This window comes from Mizuhopecten yessoensis, unplaced genomic scaffold (assembly GCF_002113885.1).
Source record: "Mizuhopecten yessoensis strain PY_sf001 unplaced genomic scaffold, ASM211388v2 scaffold8479, whole genome shotgun sequence".
NCBI lineage: Eukaryota > Metazoa > Mollusca > Bivalvia > Pectinida > Pectinidae > Mizuhopecten > Mizuhopecten yessoensis.
The window spans coordinates 63018-86467 of record NW_018407568.1 but is presented as its reverse complement, the minus strand read 5'-3'; the positions used below and the strand labels follow the sequence as shown (position 1 = coordinate 86467).

The following is a 23450-nucleotide window of genomic DNA, read 5'->3' as shown; positions in this document are numbered from 1 at the left end:
AAAGTCTGGCTAAGAGTCGTCTAATAGACCTGTACAAGGTAAGTTATTGTAAAAGTCTGGCTAAGAGTCGTCTAATAGACCTGTACAAGGTAAGTTATTGTAAAAGTCTGGCTAGGGGTCGTCTAATAGACCTGTACAAGGTAAGTTATTGTAAAAGTCTGGCTAGGGGTCGTCTAATAGACCTGTACAAGGTAAGTTATTGTAAAAGTCTGGCTAGGGGTCGTCTAATAGACCTGTACAAGGTAAGTTATTGTAAAAGTCTGGCTAGGGGTCGTCTAATAGACCTGTACAAGGTAAGTTATTGTAAAAGTCTGGCTAGGGGTCGTCTAATAGACCTGTACAAGGTAAGTTATTGTAAAAGTCTGGCTAGGGGTCGTCTAATAGACCTGTACAAGGTAAGTTATTGTAAAAGTCTGGCTAGGGGTCGTCTAATAGACCTGTACAAGGTAAGTTATTGTAAAAGTCTGGCTAGGGGTCGTCTAATAGACCTGTACAAGGTAAGTTATTGTAAAAGTCTGGCTAGGGGTCGTCTAATAGACCTGTACAAGGTAAGTTATTGTAAAAGTCTGGCTAGGGGTCGTCTAATAGACCTGTACAAGGTAAGTTATTGTAAAAGTCTGGCTAGGGGTCGTCTAATAGACCTGTACAAGGTAAGTTATTGTAAAAGTCTGGCTAGGGGTCGTCTAATAGACCTGTACAAGGTAAGTTATTGTAAAAGTCTGGCTAGGGGTCGTCTAATAGACCTGTACAAGGTAAGTTATTGTAAAAGTCTGGCTAGGGGTCGTCTAATAGACCTGTACAAGGTAAGTTATTGTAAAAGTCTGGCTAGGGGTCGTCTAATAGACCTGTACAAGGTAAGTTATTGTAAAAGTCTGGCTAGGGGTCGTCTAATAGACCTGTACAAGGTAAGTTATTGTAAAAGTCTGGCTAGGGGTCGTCTAATAGACCTGTACAAGGTAAGTTATTGTAAAAGTCTGGCTAGGGGTCGTCTAATAGACCTGTACAAGGTAAGTTATTGTAAAAGTCTGGCTAGGGGTCGTCTAATAGACCTGTACAAGGTAAGTTATTGTAAAAGTCTGGCTAGGGGTCGTCTAATAGACCTGTACAAGGTAAGTTATTGTAAAAGTCTGGCTAGGGGTCGTCTAATAGACCTGTACAAGGTAAGTTATTGTAAAAGTCTGGCTAGGGGTCGTCTAATAGACCTGTACAAGGTAAGTTATTGTAAAAGTCTGGCTAGGGGTCGTCTAATAGACCTGTACAAGGTAAGTTATTGTAAAAGTCTGGCTAGGGGTCGTCTAATAGACCTGTACAAGGTAAGTTATTGTAAAAGTCTGGCTAGGGGTCGTCTAATAGACCTGTACAAGGTAAGTTATTGTAAAAGTCTGGCTAGGGGTCGTCTAATAGACCTGTACAAGGTAAGTTATTGTAAAAGTCTGGCTAGGGGTCGTCTAATAGACCTGTACAAGGTAAGTTATTGTAAAAGTCTGGCTAGGAGTCGTCTAATAGACCTGTACAAGGTAAGTTATTGTAAAAGTCTGGCTAGGGGTCGTCTAATAGACCTGTACAAGGTAAGTTATTGTAAAAGTCTGGCTAGGGGTCGTCTAATAGACCTGTACAAGGTAAGTTATTGTAAAAGTCTGGCTAGGGGTCGTCTAATAGACCTGTACAAGGTAAGTTATTGTAAAAGTCTGGCTAGGGGTCGTCTAATAGACCTGTACAAGGTAAGTTATTGTAAAAGTCTGGCTAGGGGTCGTCTAATAGACCTGTACAAGGTAAGTTATTGTAAAAGTCTGGCTAGGGGTCGTCTAATAGACCTGTACAAGGTAAGTTATTGTAAAAGTCTGGCTAGGGGTCGTCTAATAGACCTGTACAAGGTAAGTTATTGTAAAAGTCTGGCTAGGGGTCGTCTAATAGACCTGTACAAGGTAAGTTATTGTAAAAGTCTGGCTAGGGGTCGTCTAATAGACCTGTACAAGGTAAGTTATTGTAAAAGTCTGGCTAGGGGTCGTCTAATAGACCTGTACAAGGTAAGTTATTGTAAAAGTCTGGCTAAGGGTCGTCTAATAGACCTGTACAAGGTAAGTTATTGTAAAAGTCTGGCTAAGAGTCGTCTAATAGACCTGTACAAGGTAAGTTATTGTAAAAGTCTGGCTAGGGGTCGCTTAATAGACCTGTACAAGGTAAGTTATTGTTAAAGTCTGGCTAAGAGTCCTCTAATAGACCTGTACAAGGTAAGTTGTAAAAGTCTGGCTAAGAGTCGTCTAATAGACCTGTACAAGGTTAGTTACTGTTACAGTCTGGCTAAGAGGCGTCTAATAGACCTGTACAAGGCAAGATATGGTAAAAGTCTGGCTAAGAGGCGTCTAATAGACCTGTACAAGGCAAGATATGGTAAAAGTCTGGCTAAGAGGCGTCTAATAGACCTGTACAAGGCAAGATATGGTAAAAGTCTGGCTAAGAGTCGTCTAATAGACCTTTTCCAGGTAAGTTATTGTTACAGTCTGGCTAAGAGTCGTCTAATAGACCTGTACAAGGTTAGTTACTGTTACAGTCTGGCTAGGGGTCACTTAATAGACCTGTACAAGGTCAGTTATTGTTAAAGTCTGGCTAAGAGTCGTCTAATAGACCTGTACCAGGTAAGTTATTGTTACAGTCTGGCTAAGAGTCGTCTAATAGACCGGTACAAGGTAAGCTATTGTTACAGGCAGGCTAAGAGTCGTCTAATAGCCCTGTACAAGGTAAGTTATTGTTACAGGCAGGCTAAGAATCGTCTAATAGACCTGTACAAGGTAAGTTTTTGTTACAGGCAGGCTAAGAGGCGGCTAATAGACCTGTACAAGGTAAGTTATTGTTACAGTCTGGCTAGGGGTCGCCTAATAGACCTGTACAAGGTAAGTTTTTGTTACAGGCAGGCTAAGAGTCGTCTAATAGACCTGTACAAGGTAAGTTATGGTAAGAGTCTGGCTAAGAGTCGTCTAATAGACCTGTACAAGGTAAGTTGTAAAAGTCTGGCTAAGAGTCGTCAAATAGACCTGTACAAGGTAAGTTAATATTAAAAATGTGTTACTTATAGGGGTTGCCTTATATATAGACCCATACAAGGTTGGTAATTGTAAAAGTCTGGCAAGTGGTCGCTTAATAGACCCATACATGGTTAGTAATTGTAAAAGTCTGGTAAGGGTCATCTCCCAGACCTTTACAAGGTTAGTTATTACTTTAATAGTCCTTTTTAATTTTACCTTTATACACAAACAAATACAAAAGTGTACAACACAAATAATGTACGTAGTGTGTGTATAAAGTAAAACTTTGATATCACTTATTTCCAAACTGATGAATCTTATGGAAGATATTGTTCTTTTACAATTGCCCAATTTTGTGTTTCTTCTCATGTATTTTTGTCTCGCCGTGACGAAGTAGCGGAAGCAAGACCAATGCTTAAGTTTTTGCATTGAAGTTAGTTTCACTGAAAGTATAAGTGCTAGACCAACCAAACTTGGTCCATAGATGCATCTGAGGTAGTATATATCATCCCATGTATCAAATGCTGGATGCGGCCTATACCTGTCATCGTCCATTGACTTTGTCAGCATCTCCATCAACATTATGTTTTTAGGTCACCTGAGCTTTAGCTCAAGTGACCTATTGCTATCCGTTTTCGTCCGTCGTCGTCCGTCGTCCGTCGTCCGTCGTCCGTAGTCCGTTAACATTTTACATTTCAAACTTAAAGTCAAGTTCTGCTGGGCCGATTGAACTGAAAGTTGGTAGGAATGATCGCCTCATGGTCCTGACAAAGTGTTGTTATTTTTCGGGTCAATCAGAAATACAATTTGGCTGCCATGGCCGCTATTTTGCTACTAAGTTCTAATAGGCCGATCTCACTTAAAATTGGTCTAGGAATGATCAGCTCATGGTCCTGACAAAGTTAAGTTAACATTATACTATTTTTTACTCAAATTGGTACATATTTCAACAACAAAAATAAATACTATAGACTCAGGTGACCGTTAAGGCCCATGGGCCTCTTGTTGTGTTTAAATTAGTTTCTCTGAAACTATAAGTGCTACACCAACCAAACTTGACATGTGTATTGATGGTCAAAGTGGGGCACAGGTGAGACATATCAATCCGAATGGCTTGTTTCAAATTTGTTTTCGATGCTGCTGTGTGTTGAGTTTCTCTGTTTACTGTTATTGTTGGTGTTCATTGTGTATTTATCAGTTAAATATTGTTACAGACATCTAAGGACGAGGCAGAAAGCAAAGTGAAGGAGTTGACTAGCGCTGTAGAGGAACTAAGGACACTATTGAAGGAGGCAGCCAATGGTATGACAGGATTCAAGCTATTTATAGAGTTGTTACCAATATACCTTGACAAGTTTAATAGTATCATCAGCTTGGTCTCTATCTCATTCTGTCTACCAGTAATATAATGACTATTAATGAAATATTTATTTTTATGAAGATGACCATTTTCGATGACAAAAAATTTAGTTTGTTAGGAATTTGAAACTTATGCTGAATTAATTTTGATGTTTACTGATACAAAACAGCAGATACTATTTTAAATTATTTGGTTTATCATTTTAGTTCTGATTATTTGTCAGATTATATGTCCTTTTATGTGAAATTCAAATTAATTTACCGTCATGACTAAAACAATCATTTAGTTAAAAGTTATTTGTCAATTGTTAAAGACTACAGGGAAGAGATATTATCTGAAAAATGTCTGATGTTGTTGGCCACTGTATAGACAACTACATGTGGTATATAGACAAGTATTTTGTTGGGTTCAAGTGAATGATCTTGTGTCTGAATTATATTACAGCTCATACTGAACTTGAAAATTTGAAGGAGGAGGGAGCGAAACACTCCCAAGTAGATATAGAAAGCAGAGGTAATGTTCACAATGAAATTGCAGTTTTGTCGTAACTTACAGAACTGTGTAAACATTTGAGAGTGATCCTATTTCATATCAGACCTGGTTTAGTGGTATGCAGTAAAATCTGTTCAATTTTATAATATGGAGTTACAAAAATTGCCCATCTAGATGTAAAACACTTGGGCAATAGTAGGTACTAATATTTGAAACTTGTTTTTTTCAATCTGCACCTCTAACTTTGGATTTATGATGGACTGATTTGTTGGGTTTGGGGATGGCCATGGAATATTTATCATTTGAAGCATGTTTTTCAATGGAAATTCAAATGAGGTTAATTGGGAACATCATACTAAAGATATCATGTTTATGGATCGGAATACTGCATAGAATGACAAAAAAAATATTGGGATTAGATTATTGACGGAAATTGATTTAACTGATTGAAAAAAGTTTGATTCTATTGCAGACCTCTTTCTTTGGTAAATTGTGTCTTTTTGTTTGTATATTGTGGCTACTTTTCTCTACAGAGGAGACAATTGAGAAGCTGAGACAAGAACTGGTCAGCGCCAATGATCTTCTGGAACAGACCAAAAACAGGAGTAAGTGCTCTTCCATCAAAACATGTTTCAGTTTTCTGCAGTGTTGGGTTACATTCGCATATCCCAGTTGAAGCGTTACAGGTGGCGCAGAAATATTCAACGATAAACGACCGCACTTGTACCATTCTTTAAGCAGAGCTAAAAATGCACAGTTTGGGAGAATAAATAACAATGTATCAAGAATATTAAAGCCTTCTTTCATGCGTCCACTAAATTACATAACGTATCTTAAAAACTACATATGGCTTGACATTGTTTAAGAAAGAAATAACGCAAACTAGCAATAGTCAGCATTTTAGTTTCGGTGCGTCTCGACCCCTCAATCTTCACAAGCAGAATATTCCTGAAGTCAGCCTCGGGTCAGATCTGTGCCTGTCGTTTTCTTCACAGGTTCAACCGTTTCAACTATAGCCTTGTTTTCATGCTTTCATTTCAACACTATGTTATGGCTAGTCATTATGAGATTTGTAATACATTTATTGTAAAGTATTTAACATCTACAAGTTGTGTGTCTGTTTCAGTTGCCAGTGAAGACCAGGTAGAGAGTATGTTTCCTACTGCTTCTGTGACCAGTAAAGTACTGAAGTCTGGCATGTCTCTCACACAGGTAAGTATCGTTTATGTTTCACGCAGGTAAACATCCTTAATGTCTCATGCAGGTAAACATCCTTAATGTCTCACACTGGTAAACATCCTTAATGTCTCACACAGGTAACCATCCTTAATGTCTCATGCAGATAAACATCCTTAATGTCTCACACAGGTAAGCATCCTTAATGTCTCACACAGGTAAGCATCATTAATGTCTCACACAGGTAAACATCTTTAATGTCTCACACATGTAAGCATCCTTAATGTCTCTCACAGGTAAACATCCTTAATATCTCACGCAGATAAACATCCTTAATGTCTCACACAGGTAAGCATTCTTAATGTCTCACACAGGTAAGCATCCTTAATGTCTCACACAGGTAAACATCCTTAATGTCTCATGCAGGTAAACATCCTTAATGTCTCATGCAGGTAAACATCCTTAATGTCTCACACAGGTAAACATCCTTAATGTTTCACACAGGTAAGTAAGCTATCCTTCATGTCTTATGTACTTATGTTTGACAGATTTACAATGTGTATGTACTTATGTTTGACAGATCTACAATGAGTATGTACTTGCGTTTGACAGATCTACAATGAGTTTGTACTTGTGTTTGACAGATCTACAATCAGTATGTACTTGTGTTTGACAGATTTACAATAAGTATGTACCTGTGTTTGACAGATTAACAATGAGTATGTACCTGTGTTTGACTGATCTACAATTAGTATGTTCCTGTGTTTGACAGATCTACAATCAGTATGTACTTGTGTTTGACAGAGCTACAATGAGTATGTACTTGTGTTTGACAGAGCTACAATGAGTATGTACTTGTGTTTGACAGATCTACAATAAGTCTGTACTTGTGTTTGACAGATCTACAATGAGAATGTACTTGTGTTTGACAGATCTAAAATAAGTATGTACCTGTGTTTGACAGTTCTACAATGAGTATGTACCTGTGTTTAACAGATCTACAATGAGTATGTACCTGTGATTGAAAGATCTACAATGAGTATGTACTTATGTTTAACAGATCTACAATGAGTATGTCCTTGTGTTTGACAGATCTACAATTAGTATTTACTTTTGTTTTACAGATCTACAATGAGTATGTCCTTGTGTTTGACAGATCTACAATGAGAATGTACTTGTGTTTGACAGATCTAAAATAAGTATGTACCTGTGTTTGACAGTTCTACAATGAGTATGTACTTGCGTTTGACAGATCTACAATAAGTATGTCCCTGTGTTTGACAGATCTACAATCAGTATGTACTTGTGTTTGACAGAGCTACAATGAGTATGTACTTGTGTTTGGCAGATCTACAATAAGTATGTAGGCTCACACAGGTAAACATCCTTCATGTCTCACGCAGATAAACATCCTTAATGTCTCACACAGGTAAGCATCCTTAATGTCTCAAACAGGGAAGCATCCTTAATGTCTCATGCAGGATGTTTAAACATCCTTAATGTCTCATGCAGGTAAACATCCTTAATGTCTCATGCAGGGAAACATCCTTAATGTCTCATGCAGGGAAACATCCTTAATGTCTCATGCAGGATGTTTAAACATCCTTAATGTCTCATGCAGGATGTTTAAACATCCTTAATGTCTCATGCAGGGAAACATCCTTAATGTCTCATGCAGGGAAACATCCTTAATGTCTCATGCAGGATGTTTAAACATCCTTAATGTCTCATGCAGGGAAACATCCTTAATGTCTCATGCAGGGAAACATCCTTAATGTCTCATGCAGGATGTTTAAACATCCTTAATGTCTCATGCAGGGAAACATCCTTAATGTCTCATGCAGGTAAACAACCTTAATGTCTCATGCTGGTAAACATCCTTAATGTCTCACACAGGGAAACATCCTTAATGTTTCACACAAGAAAGTAAGCTATCCTTCATGTCTTATGTACTTATGTTTGACAGCTCTACAATGAGTATGTACTTATGTTTAACAGATCTACAATGAGTATGGACTTGCGTTTGACAGATCTACAATGAGCATGTACTTGTGTTTGACAGATCTAAAATAAGTATGTACCTGTGATTGACAGATCTACAATGAGTTTGTACTTGTGTTTGACAGATCTAAAATAAGTATGTACCTGTGTTTGACAGTTCTACAATGAGTATGTACCTGTGATTGAAAGATCTACAATGAGTATGTACTTGCGTTTGACAGATCTACAATAAGTATGTACGTGTGTTTGACAGATCTACAATTAGTATTTACTTTTGTTTTACAGATCTACAATGAGTATGTACCTGTGATTGAAAGATCTACAATGAGTATGTACCTGTGTTTAACAGATCTACAATGAGTATGGACTTGCGTTTGACAGATCTACAATGAGAATGTACTTGTGTTTGACAGATCTACAATGAGTTTGTACTTGTGTTTGACAGATCTACAATTAGTATTTACTTTTGTTTTACAGATCTACAATGAGTATGTTCTTATGTTTGACAGATCTACAATAAGTATGTACTTGTGTTTGACAGATCTACAATGAGTATGTCCAGGCCTCTGATGCACTTATGCTGGAGAAGGAAGAAAATCAGCGACTAAACCAGTACCTGACACAAATTCTGCAGGTAAATCACATGTGTAGAAACTTGACTATGCAGAAATAACCATAACATGTTTATAAATACTTCCAAGCCTAATTAATGTGTGTACTGATAAGATGGTTATCTTAAGAACATAATTTCTGCAGAATAGAAAATAATCAGCCATAGAATTTCAGTTTTTCATTGATTTGGCATCATTATCCAGCTCAATATAATCAGTTGGGACATGACACATGTTTTTTCCCCTGATTTCTAGAAGATTGTAAATCTGTACTGAAGAAATTTCTGTGACTGTGTATACAAATTTACAATGAAAAGGAAAACAAATGAACTGTGGGGTTTATAGGGGAAGGAGGAAGACATATATTACGGATGATGGGGCTCACCAAACACTGCCTGGAATAAAGTAAAGAAGAAAGCAAAGATCATATTCCCCGATTCATTAGATATCACCTGACCAAAAACTCTGTTGATTGTAAATATTTAATCTGTGTTGCCATTGTATTAAAGGAAATTGAGGAGAAAGCCCCGCTACTGAAGAAACAGAGGCAGGATTACGAGAACTCTCTGGCTAACATTGACCAGCTGACCAGACAACTCGATGCTTCCATGTTGGTCAGTAACATTAGGATTTGTTTCCACTCTTTTTAAGAAAATGTAATACAAAATTGGTTTGAATAAGACTGCACACAACCAAACATAAGCGAAGGTATCAGATGAAACGATGAGATAGGTAAAGGGTGTGTTAGTTGGGATACAACACAGGGATAGGTTTGGGGTGTGTGAAATAAGAAGTGTTTTGTTTGTAAGATTCTGTTGGATCATTGATGGTATTGGTAGAGCTGTGAAAGGGTTGTTTATTTTGCCTTCTCTTTCAGGAATCTCAAAATCTACGACTTGAAGCAGATGACATCAATAGGAAGTACAATCACATGCAGAGAGAGAATCAGAAGCTCCAGCTTCAGACAAACGATCTGTCAAAGCAGGTAACACCATTTCATTCAGTCAATGTACCCTCACGATGGGTCGTCGATGGTATATAGGGATGTGCCGTACCTTTGTGTCCCAAATGGCGTCACCGCTCAACAGACCTTGTTTCTTATCTGATTGTCATGATACTTCACGCGTGTCCACCAACATCACCCCTTGTACTAGTCGGCGTTTCCACCTTCTACAGTCAAAAACGAGGACACTGTCACTTTAAATAGAATTTTTGATGTCACCACTCTACACACTTCAATTCTTTTCCAATCATCCACGAAACTTTACACAACATGTTCATGAACATCACCTCTTATTCGAGGTATGGTTTCAACCTTTTACTGGCAAAAAATAGGTTGCTTTTACTATGAATTTGACTTAATTTCTTATCCAATTATCATGAAACTTCACAAAAATGTTTACAAACATCATCTCTTGTAATAGTTCACATTTCATGAGGTTGTTTGTATTTTCTGCGATCCAATTATCATGAAACTTCACAAAAAAGTTTACAAACATCGTCTCTTGTAAGAGTTCACATTTCATGAGGGTGTTTGTATTTTCTGCGATGTCTTCTTTCACAATTTGTTTACCAGAATTTGCACTAGTGAAGGTTGTTTTCTTTGTTAATCCCCGAGACTTATTTATCTTAACATGTTTTCTGTTTCCATGACAATAGCTGCGGTACATCCTGAAAGAGATGGCCGAGTTGCGAGGCGGGCGTGTTGTTCGGGAAGTAGAACAGCCGTCCACAGAGGTCAGCAGTTCCTCCCAGGTCATCAGTGATAAGCTGGTCACCTTCAGGTAAGTTAATTATTCAAGGTCATGAGGTCAGTGAGTTATAACAATATCCATAAATAAGAAATATTTGTTTTAGTTATTCACTTCGATTTGTGGATGCTTCTGACATCACCATTCACTTAAAGCTGATTAAAGTTAAAATAATTATTGACTAGATGAAGGGTCAGTCTTGCATATGAAATTTAAAATGAAATTGACTTATATACCTGTGTTGTCATAGTGTTCGATACATAAAATTACAGCATATGTATATGCACTCATGAACCTGTAGTAACCTTTTATATATTTGTTTTCAGGACCATTGAGGATCTTCAGGTTCAGAATATACGCTTATTGACAGTAATACGTGAACTCAGTGATAAACAGGAACAGGAGGAGAAGATGGCTACCGACACAAAGTAAATCATTTAAGATAAATTAAGTCATATATCTGCAATGGATTCCGCTTGTTGTTAGATTTCTGTGCAAGTTACAATGTGTGCTGAAGATCAGAATTTGGAGGCAGTTATACATGCTGTTTTGTCATTTTGCTTTTTGAAGCAGTACCGACTCAAATTTAGAATTTGGTCATGCTTTGATCTAGATATGTGTTGAGAAAATCTTTAAAAAAAAAAAAAATCGTAATAATAACCGAATGAAGCATTTTTCTCAGGTCCTGATTTTCTTGTCACATTTAATTGAAACATTATTTGATTTATTTCAGAACAAAGGAGTTGAAAGAACAACTGCAGATCGCCAACTCAGAGATCCAGGAGTTGAAATCTAGTCGGGACAAGCAAGTTAGAATGGTATGACAAAATCAGGTCTTTTATGAGTGGTACCAGGTCGCATTGAATAATGGGTGATAAAATCTTTCAAGCCATTATCTGTAGTAAAGGAAGACATTTGGATTCATTTTAATACTGTACAGAATTCATAACATTGCAACATTTGTACTTCATCCGTCAGTCTATCGGTGTTTGTCTCTATGTCTGGGGCACATCTCATACGATTTGTACTCCTTCTGTCAGTCTATGGGTGTTTGTCTCTAGGTCTGGGGCACATCTCGTACGATTTGTCCTCCATCTGTCAGTCTATGGGATTTTGTCTCTATGTCTGGGGCACATCTCAAACGATTTGTTCTCCATCTGTCAGTCTATGGGTGTTTGTCTCTAGGTCTGGGGCACATCTCGTACGATTTGTACTCCCTCTGTCTGTCTATGGGTGTTTGTCTCTATGTCTGGGGCACATCTCAAACGATTTGTACTCCATCTGTCCGTCTATGGGTGTTTGTCTCTATGTCTGGGGCACAGCTCATACAATTTGTACTCCATCTGTCAGTCTATCTGTGTTTGTCTCTATGTCTGGGGCACATCTCAAACGATTTGTTCTCCATCTGTCAGTCTATGGGTGTTTGTCTCTATGTCTGGGGCACAGCTCATACAATTTGTACTCCATCTGTCAGTCTATCTGTGTTTGTCTCTATGTCTGGGGCACATCTCGTGCGATTTGTACTCCATCTGTCAGTCTATGGGGGTTTGTCTCTATGTCTGGGGCACATCTCGTACGAGTTTCTTCTACAACTGCCAAGTTTTGTATGGGAGTATTATTGTGACGTACTCCATCTGTCAGTCTATGGGTGTGTGTCTCTATGTCTGGGGCACATCTCATAAGATTTGTCATCCATCTGTCAGTCTATGGGAGATTGTCTCTATGTCTGGGGCACATCTCGTGCGATTTGTACTCCATCTGTCAGTCTATGGGTGTTTGTCTCTATGTCTGGGGCACATCTCATACGAGTTGTCTCCTACAACTGCCAAGTTTTGTATGGGAGTATTATTGTGACGGCAAGCTGTTGTGGCCTTGAAGTTTGGTCTTATGTCTCTCTATTTACAGAGTTGTGGCCCTTTGTTCAACTTAGATACCAAAGATTGTTTGGAGTATATGGTCTATGCGAGTATATTGGGACGGCAAAGTGTTGCGTACTGAAATTTGGTCTAACATATCCCTCTTTTTACAGAGTTATAGCCCTTTGTTCAGGTTTGATACCAAAGATTGTTTGCAGTTGATGGACTATTGATCGCTTGTAATACTTTGCCCTATTTGATCCTCAAGTTTGACTATTAGTTTTCCTGTCATTGCAATCCTATTCTTGTGAATATAGTCTTTCTGCATCTACCATAAAGGAAGCTCTATATAGGCACAGGTATCTGTCTGTAAATGTTGTGTAGGACGGTTCATCATTACACTTTATCATTAATGAGATATTGTATTCATAGCTTTTAATACGTTCAACCATTTCTAGGTGGAGAGTATCGTGCGACAGCGGGATCTGTTTAAAGTGCTGAGCCAGTCAGGGGTAAGTTACAACCAGAGCATCACACAAACCTATAACTACAGAAAAATATAAGGTTATAGATGTTTACCTGGATTGTACATTTTAACATGCAAGTACGTACATCATCTCTGTTTAGTCTTCTGTGAAGTTGTATTTAGGAAATAAAAGTTGAAAATCAATTCTTTTAACAAATCTGGGGGAAAAAAGATTTTCATTCACACTTGAGACTAATACCTATTAATTAATAACAGGTGGGATTTTATAATTGATGACATATCTACTAGTGATGAGTGTTATTTATATGATATATCTACTAGTGATGTGTTATTTATATGATATATCTACTAGTGATGGGTATTATTTATATGATATATCTACTAGTGATGGGTGTTATTTATATGATATATCTACTAGTGATGGATGTTATTTATATGAATTATCTACTAGTGAATGGTGTTATTTATATGATATATCTACTAGTGATGGGTGTTATTTATATGATATATCTACTAGTGATGGGTGTTATTTATATGATATATCTACTAGTGATGGGTGTTATTTATATGATATATCTACTAGTGATGGATGTTATTTATATCATATATCTACTAGTGATGGATGTTATTTATATGATATGGTATTGCAAATACTGCTCTCACAGTTTGCTGTTTATTATCGTATAATCCTGACATTTTTGGTTTGAGTTTAAAATTCAGACTTTTACAAGAACTTCAATATTAGTATTAACCCTTTCACCCCTAGGTAACTTTAATGGACTCTACCATGCAATTATTGGGATGAGTCCATTACGGTCTATGGTGGTGAAAGGGTTAAGTTGAAACTGATATATGTTTCAGATGGCGTTGTCCCAGTCTATGACTGATGGCGATGTGAGTATGACCACTCCTGTGAAGAAGTCCCCGGTCGGGATGAAACAGAGCCCGTCATCAGATAAGGCCTTACAGGATATGAAAACTGCCCTAACACAACTACAGGAGGACTTCAACAACTACAAGAAGGAAAAGAAGGAAAATGAGAAGTGAGAGAATTTTGTTTTAATAACGGTATTGTATTGGGATGTAAAATCAATCAACTCCACAACCCTTACCTTTGAATCAGTTTTTATATTCTTGCCTTGCTGATTATGGGGGCATTTTGGCCCATTACCAAAAAATCTGGGGTTTTGTGTGTAAAAATGGGGCAGTTTACTAGACAAAGCATTTTAATCTAAAGGTAAGGTTTAATTAAGCTTCATTTAAAGTTATAAAAATACAGACTAGTATACAGACTTGTACTAATCTAATTCGGTGATAATACTGATAAATCTACCCTACATACAAGTTTAGACTTCTCCATTGTTAGACTAAAACATTCGTGTTTGTGTTTGAAACTTCATAATTTAAAATTACTACTATTAAAAGTATCTTTACTCTCAAACATTGCTAGATCTGTATTGTACAGATTTGGAATATTTTTTGTGCCTATTTTCATCTTACAACTTGAATGCAGTGTAAATCATAAGTTAATGAATTAACTTTAATAGATACCACATATGTTGATAGCCAGGCTGATTATGAAGGCTCTATCATGAATTCTAGAATTCAAAAATCTAGTTGCACAAATTCATGGAAGAGTTCAAGCAATCTCAAAATAAACTTGATGCTTATATAATATGAAACAGAAATGTGAAATATAAAGTAGAACAGATTGAATACCTGGATATGAACTACAAGCTATACAATACATGATATTTGACTTGTACATGAACTGAGATTAAATCTTATTTGTAGGATCATGGACGAAGAGATGGAGAAGTACAGAAATGGTCTGTCATCTATGACTGTCCAGAACGCAAAGATGTCATCACAGGTCAATAGCAGAACTATTAACATACACATAGCGCCAGGGTTATCTCTGTTCATGTACTGTAAATATGTGGGGAAGTTTAAAAAATATTCACCCATGGGAAATATTTACTGGATGGTGCTTGTGATGAGGTTTTACTAGGCGCTATTGTTGTGAGGAGGTTCCAGCACTGATCTTCCCAGGGATGATATTTACTGGGGCAGCTCTTGAAGGAAAGTTTTAAGAACCTTTCACTCAAAGGATAGTTTATGAAAGATTTATATTCAGGAAAGAAGGAAAGTTTAAGAAACTTTCACTCAAAGGGTAGTTTATGAAAGATTTATTTTCAGGAAAGAAGGGAAGTTTAAGAACCTTTCACTCAAAGGATAGTTTACTAAAGATTTATATTCAGGAAAGAAGGAAAGTTTCAGAACCTTTCACTCAAAGGATAGTTTATGAAATATTTATATTCAGGAAAGACAACTTATAGATCCAGTGAACTTGTCACAGATCCTGACTGAATTTTTTTTTTTAGAAATTTGAATATGCAGAACTAATGAAGGCCCTGTAGAATTAATGCGAACAATTTTGTTGTTTTTGTAACGTTTGTTAGACAATGGTAATGCGATGAATAAAAACATTAACTAGCCGTACTGTTTTGTAGGTGGACTATTCCGCGGAGAAATACAAAGTGTTGCAGGGTAATGCCGAAGGCTACAGAAAGGAGATCGCAGCACTGAGGGACAAAGTACAGAAGTATTCTACTAGTGTCGCCAAACACGAACAAACCATCAACATTCTCAGACAGGTAGCTTAATTAAATCATTCAGCTTATGTGTTTACAGTGACTTATATTATGCTGAAATTCTAATATCTTTTCCAATGTCACGGGTTGAGTGACATGATAAATATACAATTTCGTCACATCGTTGTACAGGTAAAAAATACAAATCACTCACTCAGTCATAGCTTTACAAAGGGACCAGTCGGTCTTGAAACGTTGCGACACGTTTAATACATACATTGTTTGTGTAAAAAGTAAAACTTTGATATCTTTTCTAATGATTTAAGTTCTCTCTGATATTATGCATCACAATTTCTGCGCTATTCGGTATCCCTAAAATGGAAAAGTGATTCTTTAGACCTAATAATAGTTGAAACGATGCGGCTTTTCCTTTCTTCTTTTCTGAATGAAGTAAAGGTCTGGTAAATATTTCATTTTAGGATCTGATGTCGTCCAAGGAGAACTTTGCCCGCTCAGACACCCAGGCACAGAATCTACGCATAGAGAAGGAGCTGTCGAAGCAGTCTGAACAACGCCTCCTACAAGATGTTGAGGCAATGAGGAGGGAGAGACACTCTCAAGCCATGCTCATGGCCAACCTAGAGGCCATTAAGGTGACTAGGAAGGGACTAGACCCAGATTTGAACCCTGAATTTCAGACTGCTAAACCATGTCCCTAATCGACTTAGCTACCGGGCCAACGGAAGTGTCTTGGCTCAGTTGTTCTATAGTGATGGAAGTGAAGGGGAGATTACTGCACATAGGAAATACCACAGTGCAGTGGCACAGGGATCCTTAAGATCTAGACTTAAAGAGCCATCAAAGTAATGCACGGGCTTAGTCTTACTTAGTAAGAGCCATCAAAGTAATGCACAGAGCTTAGTCTTACTTAGTAAGAGCCATCAAAGTAATGCACAGAGCTTAGTCTTACTTAGTAAGAGCCATCAAAGTAATGCACAGAGCTAAGTCTTACTTAATAGGAGCCATCAAAGTAATGCACAGAGCTTAGTCTTACTTAGTAAGAGCCGTCAAAGTAATGCACAGAGCTAAGTCTTACTTAGTAAGAACCATCAAAGTAATGCTCAGAGCTTAGTCTTACTTGGTAAGAGCCATCAAAGTAAGGCACAGAGCTAAGTCTTACCTAATAGGAGCCATCAAAGTAATGCACAGAGCTTAGTCTTACTTAGTAAGAGCCATCAAAGTAATGTACAGAGCTTAGTCTTACTTAGTAAGAGCCATCAAAATAATGCACAGAGCTTAGTCTTACTTAGTAAGAGCCATCAAAGTAATGCACAAAGCTTAGTCTTACTTAGTAAGAGCCATCAAAGTAATGCACAAAGCTTAGTCTTACTTAGTAAGAGCCATCAAAGTAATACACAAAGCTTAGTCTTACTTAGTAAAAGGCATCAAAGTAATGCACAGAGCTTAGTCTTACTTGGTAAGAGCCATCAAAGTCATGCACAGAGCTTAGTCTTACTTAGTAAGAGCCATTAAAGTAATGCACAGTGCTTAGTCTTACTTAGTAAGAGCCATCAAAGTAATACACAGAGCTTAGCCTTACTTAGTAAAAGCCATCAAAGTAATGCACAGAGCTTAGTCTTACTAAGTAAAAGGCATCAAAGTAATGCACAGATCTAGAGCTTAATCTTGCTTAGTAAGAGCCATCAAAGTAATACACAGAGCTTAGTCTTACTTAGTAAAGGGCATCAAAGTAATGCACAGAGCTTAGTCTTACTTAGTAAGAATCATCAAAGTAATGCACAGAGATTAGTCTTACTTAGTAAAAGCCATCAAAGTAATGCACAGAGCTTAGTCTTACTAAGTAAAAGGCATCAAAGTAAGGCACAGATCTAGAGCTTAATCTTGCTTAGTAAGAGCCATCAAAGTAATACACAGAGCTTAGCCTTACTTAGTAAAAGCCATCAAAGTAATGCACAGAGATTAGTCTTACTTAGTAAAAGCCATCAAAGTAATGCACAGTGCCGGGTCATACTTGATAATGCTCTTTGCCATTGCAGAATAATATAGAACGTTCTGAGTCGGAGACGAGGAACAGATACACCAACAAGATTGACGCCCTGGAGATGGAAAACAATAACTTGACCAGGAAACTCCACTCAGCCCAGGATGAGCAGAAGACGATTACAACCATCTTTGAGGTGAGTGAAGAAAAAGTGCTTTTGATTGAAATAATTTAACTGAAAACTAAAATTCAACCTGTTACTTTTGAATTTTCGTATACCTTGGTAATCAAAACAAATAGAGAAATCAATTGTTTAGTAAGATGAAGTGGTACACATTTGTCTGGAACAGTTTTCATGAATGAATTTATTTGTTTGTGTCAGAGTCAAATCAAGGAAATCCGCAGTCAGTTGGAACAAGAGCTGGAAAATCATGAGGTGGACAAAAAACATCTCCGCGGTGTACAGCAAGAAATTGAGGACTCGAAGAACAAGGTCAGTCTAAACGTTCATCACCTGTTCTAAATGATACAAGAGTTATTTAAAAGTAGATGAATGGGACATTTGGGTGGTAGAGATGTCTGGAGAATTTGATAGCATTCATATTCTAGTTTGTTAAAAAAAGTGTTTTGAATGTTTAAACGCTGTTTGAAGTAATGACATAGATATCTCAGAGCAAATTATGGTAAAAATATCATATTTTTCTTGTAACAGAAAATAAAAACCAAGTGGAGAAATGAATATGTGTAGCAAATTTAGATAAAGGAAAGAAAATTCCAACAGGGTGGCATTCGTGTATCCCGGTTGAAACTGTTCAGGTGGTGGAGGAATTTTTCGTGATAAACGAAGGCACTTGTAATGAAATGTAGGTTTTGTTACAAATATATAAGAATGTTCAAGAATAATATGACATTCTTTCACCAGTCCACTGAATTGTATAACATATCCTAAAATATCCACAGTGAATCAACCTTGTTTTATAAATAAATCATGCAAACTGCCAACAGTCAGTATTTAAGTTTCAGTCAGGCATGTCGGGACCCCTTGATATACATGTGCCGATTATCCTGAGATGAGCCTCGGTGCAGGTCTGAGCCTGTTGTTTTCTTTTTAGGTTCAGCTGGTTTGTAACAAAACTTCGAAACTGTGCATCATTTAGCCTACATTTCGTTCAAAGTGCCTTTGTTTATCACAGGATACGTCAAAGGGCCAGATGTTGTATTTATGATTGTTGTTGTCTGTTTAAATGAAGTGTGTCATCTATATTACAGTTGGAAGCAGCCGAGGCAAAGTTAGCAACGGCAGAAATGAGACTCGCCAACACGTCAACAACAGTCACGGGTGAGATTGTATATTCACCCCTATGCAACTTTAGTGGACTCTCCCATGTATTAATCTGGATGAGTTCATTATGGTCTACAGGGTTAAAGGGTTAAGAGTGCGTAAATTATTATTGGTATACTTTGGATCACCTATCACTATAATTAATAGTATTAATGGTGCACAATGGTCCTTTGCAGTCCACAAAGAAAGTATATACCAGCTTGCTTTGATATTGATAAGATTTTGCTCTGCAATCCTTGGAAAATTATGGGGAAAAATAAGAATAAATCAATTTGGATATTACTTGTTATGGGAACTTTTTCACAATTGCAAAAATAAAATCCAAGAAAAACTATGAATAAACTTTGAACAATTGGGGAAAAAAATGTATTAATGGAAATTTCTTTCGTAATCCAAGCAGACGGATAAAGAAATAACAAATTTCCTATCAAAGTGTTACTTTATACACAAACAATGTACATGTTAAAGGCGTCGCATTCAGCACTGGTACCTTTAACAAGCTATGACTAGAGCTTAACAAAGGGACCAGTCGATCATCGGGTCACGTTTGATACGTACATCGTGTATAAAGAGACACTCGGATATGACAGAATTCCAAACTGTGGAATTTCATTGAAGATGTATATAATAACATAGGCTATTTGTTCCCCTAATGATTACATACGTGAAATTATAATCCCCGAGTTTGGTCCGGGGTAGTTGCATCCAAATAAAGGTTACTGCTTTCTGAAGAATTTGATGATAACATTTGCCACTTCAGAATTGTCTATGTTCAGGATATATCATTGGTTAACTATTAGGTGTCAACCTCTGAGATCTCCCTCATTCCATATTTACAATGAGGGAGAAAGTGTGTAATGTGACTGAAACTGCTTTCCCTTTTAATGAATCGAAATAACTCCGAAAAGCATTTATATGATTCAGACACTCCTGATATGATCATTACACACATACCCTGCACTAACTAAGAGATCATTTGACCACAGGATGTAGATTTTGAGTTTGTGTGAGTTTGGACTTGAATGAGGGAGTTTTGAGGGAGATTGATAAATTTGTGTCAAAATGAGGGAATCTCCCTCCTAATGAGGGAGGGTGGACAGCTATGGATAACTAAAAAATGATGCATCCTTAAACTTTTGGTTAAGTGTATGAAAACATGATGTCACTGGTGTATATTTGTGTTGATAGACTCTGTTAGCTTGAACGCTGAGGCTGTGAACGAAGAAGTGAAGGACCTCCAATCTCAACTGGAGCAGTCTCAGCATAATGTCAGCAGTACGTATCTCATTTATTGTGCATGCTAGAATATTTTTATGATTTCTCTTGGTAAAATAACCTTGATTTTTCCAGATATTTTGTATTATTTTCCCTGTTTAACATTTTTAACATAACTACAAAATTAAAGATTGCTTCTAGTTCAACAGGAACATTTCAAACACTTATCAATATGTTACTGTATCATACTGATTAAAATTATCGTGATGATGTTGAAATCAATTCATATGCGTAATGTTCCTTTTCACCAAATTTGCCAAAAAATGAAAATCATTTGATGTTACATGTATTCATTGTGTATCTTTCAGGTTTGTAATTTATTAGAAACCTGGTATCAAAATGTAGTCAAACTGATTGCACAGAAAACCAGCCTTTGATGTTTAGGGGGATTTCCATGAATTTGAAGTTTGTATTTTTATCTTTTTCAGCTCTTCGGGATCAACTCAGCAAATCCCAGGATCATGTGACAAATTACAAAGCCATCGCCGACGGACTCCAGAAGACCATGGATGAACAGTCAATGGTAAAATATTTTCAGTCATCAGGGCTTTTATTTATTTGTCCAAAAAGTGATAACAACACCAAGGAACCTGAAAAGGTTCAAATAAAGAAGAACGTGTATCTTATAAAGAGAAAGAAAAATGGAAAAATAAAATAAAATAAAAGATGTTAGCTTTGTTCTTCATATCGACTATATAATGATTCAAATTGATTGTTAGATATTTGAAATATGTTTTGTGCAAATTGGTTCAATAAAATATAATTAACGATGACAACCAAGGTCCATGTTGAAGCAGCCTTTGTATAAACTTACTCGAGGTCGTTGTTATAGCATTCATCGACACATGGTGTTAACCTGATGACTTCTTAATGTCATTTTAAACATGTTTATTCTACCCAGCCTGACACGAGTGTAACATGTTTATCATCAGCTTACCAACAAAGCTTTGTTCTTGCGTTTATATTCATGAGCTTGATTGAATTGTTTTCCAGGCAAATAACCAGTTCGAGCAGAAGTTTGAAGAAATGCTTGAAGGTTTGTAAAACTTCTTTAATAAAGGATATCATTTGGGTTAGCATGAAGAGTGCTACAGAAATTTATTAAATATAGGTCAGTGTGATCTGTATTTTCCACTTCACCGACCGGTTAGAATTTGCATTTAGTTCCATATCTTTGGTAATACTTTGTGTTTTCCTCCTTGCCTATCAAAACAGGAGTCTGTGTATGTTTTACAAACATTTTTTCTGATTATCAATATTGATATTGTAATGTCACTATCACAAATGTGTTGTTGTAAACGGAATTTATTTTCTTTGCCGAGATTGAAGACTAGACAAGTCAAATGTTTGTTGAAAATTATCCTTAGTATTTAGCTGGACTTCAGTTATCTTAGCTTTTGCTACGTCTGTTCATGTGTGAAAACTCCACTACAACTTCAAGGAATTCTGTTGAGTTTCCTTTACTTTCTCATTACAGCTAAGAAACATGCAGAGAAAAGGACAGAAGATTTGGAGAAAGAGCATCAAGATCTACTCAACGAGAACATCAGGGTATCAGAGGAGAGCCACAAACTGGTTAGTTGTTGTAAACGGACTACTCATCTCCTTAGGAATCAGTAATCTTGGATCTAAGTAAAAAATAGACAATATGGTTATGAGCATGTCTACTGAAATCTTCATCTATCCATGGCCATGTATACAGAATTACTTTTGAAGAGTCTTTCTAAAAATAAACTGTTTCTCATTAAAAACAGGTCACTTCTTTCCGAAGTTGAGGTAAATTTTATCAAATTTTGGTTGATGACCTTTAAATGAATAGACTGGTCTAGCTTGAGGATTGGTACTAATTTCTTGATGTTCAGGTAGTGAACACATCCTTAGTCGTACTGACTTTCTGGACAGTGGCACTCTGGACAATAATCCCAAGGAAGTCATTGGTATTGACCGGAGATGGTCAGTAACTGTACACTGAGGAAGTAACTGTCTATTTGTCCTGGAGTTACGAGCACATTCTCCTCTGATTGGCTGTGAAAGTGGGATCATTTCATTTCACAAACTATATCAAAATATCAAACTCTTGCCTTTTGATTGTAGTTTTGTCCAGATGGAAAACATTTAAAACATTTCTTATTACAATGTATTAAATTCTATACAGAGATACACAGATTTTTATTCTGACTGTAGGACTTACAAAAATCCTCTGCTGTCAACTCAATGCAGTTAATAGTTGAGGTGAAAAAAGGAAAACTATACATAAATTCCCAATTAGAGTAATTAGTGTGCACAACATTAATTTTATAATTTAATTATCAGAAAGTATATTCAGTTCATATATTTAACTACGGGTGGATAATAAAATTGGTTTCTCCAGATATGTTCCTAGTTGAGCTGACATGTAAAGTCATAAGTGGGTAAATGGTAATTGTTGATGTGAACTTGATTTTTGTGTAGAATGCCGATTTGAGGAAGCAGTTGGCGTGCTTACAAAACGAGCTACAGGAAGCTGTTCAACGACGAGAGGAGGCTATCGCCAAGGAGGCGAAGGCAATCCAGGAAAACCGCTCACAAACAAACCTGGCCTCGGAGGTTGGTTGTTAATGCTTCCCATGGTTGTTTATGAAAATTACGTTGAAATTGATTACTATCAGAAATGTGAAATGAACATTTTGTTTTTAATATAATTATGACCCTGACAAGGAAGGAGGACAATGAGTTTCCATATTTACAACATAGTTTATTTGATTGTTATTTCTCACACAGCAGTTTGGTAATCATCTAGCAGTTTGTGGCACTTTGATAGTTGATATAACACCTCACTTCTGGTTTTAATGTTGAGCGTCTGCCCAGGTGAGGAAGGCAATGGGTTCTGTCCTCTGGCCAGGACATAACAAAGTTCTCAAAAATGGTAGTTGTTAGTCCCTGCTTCACATTCAGTATTTGGGGTAATGCCAACAACTGGTTCACCCGTTGTCAGTATGATGTGACCGGGGGGAATGCTGTGCTGGGTGCCTTTGGTATGGTGTTTCAGAGAGATAGCACTATGAGGCCGGTATCAGATCCATGCTATTACAAGGAGGCAAGCACACCATTCCCAACATACACTGCCTCCGTCACACATACAAAACACACATAAACACATACACACATACACAACACACATATCCACACACATACACACATACACAACACACATACACAACACACATACACAACACACATACACTACACACATATACAACACACATATACAACACACATACACAAGACACATACACAACACACATACACACAACACATACACAAAACACATATACACAATACACAACACACATACACATACACAATACACACATACACAACACACATACACAACACATATACACAACACACATATACACAATACACAACACACATACACATACACAATACACACATACACAACATACATACACACATACACAACACACATACACAATACAC

At 37.0% G+C, this 23450-nt stretch overlaps 1 protein-coding gene across 2 annotated transcripts in view; it reads left to right on the top strand.

The window, feature by feature from the left end:
• Positions 1 to 23450, top strand: part of LOC110456047 (nucleoprotein TPR-like) — a 56874-nt gene that overhangs the window by 6156 nt on the left and 27268 nt on the right. For both annotated transcript variants that reach the window (XM_021506571.1, XM_021506572.1), the window contains 23 exons: positions 4238 to 4325; positions 4828 to 4896; positions 5409 to 5480; positions 6002 to 6087; positions 8594 to 8686; positions 9173 to 9277; positions 9541 to 9648; positions 10323 to 10447; positions 10741 to 10842; positions 11148 to 11232; positions 12729 to 12782; positions 13619 to 13800; positions 14552 to 14630; positions 15271 to 15414; positions 15831 to 16004; positions 17409 to 17549; positions 17736 to 17846; positions 18623 to 18692; positions 19884 to 19970; positions 20399 to 20493; positions 20964 to 21006; positions 21448 to 21545; positions 22422 to 22556. In XM_021506571.1, the coding sequence (XP_021362246.1) occupies positions 4238 to 4325; positions 4828 to 4896; positions 5409 to 5480; positions 6002 to 6087; positions 8594 to 8686; positions 9173 to 9277; positions 9541 to 9648; positions 10323 to 10447; positions 10741 to 10842; positions 11148 to 11232; positions 12729 to 12782; positions 13619 to 13800; positions 14552 to 14630; positions 15271 to 15414; positions 15831 to 16004; positions 17409 to 17549; positions 17736 to 17846; positions 18623 to 18692; positions 19884 to 19970; positions 20399 to 20493; positions 20964 to 21006; positions 21448 to 21545; positions 22422 to 22556 (2346 nt within the window). The remainder of the gene's footprint in view (positions 1 to 4237; positions 4326 to 4827; positions 4897 to 5408; positions 5481 to 6001; positions 6088 to 8593; positions 8687 to 9172; positions 9278 to 9540; positions 9649 to 10322; positions 10448 to 10740; positions 10843 to 11147; positions 11233 to 12728; positions 12783 to 13618; positions 13801 to 14551; positions 14631 to 15270; positions 15415 to 15830; positions 16005 to 17408; positions 17550 to 17735; positions 17847 to 18622; positions 18693 to 19883; positions 19971 to 20398; positions 20494 to 20963; positions 21007 to 21447; positions 21546 to 22421; positions 22557 to 23450) is intronic.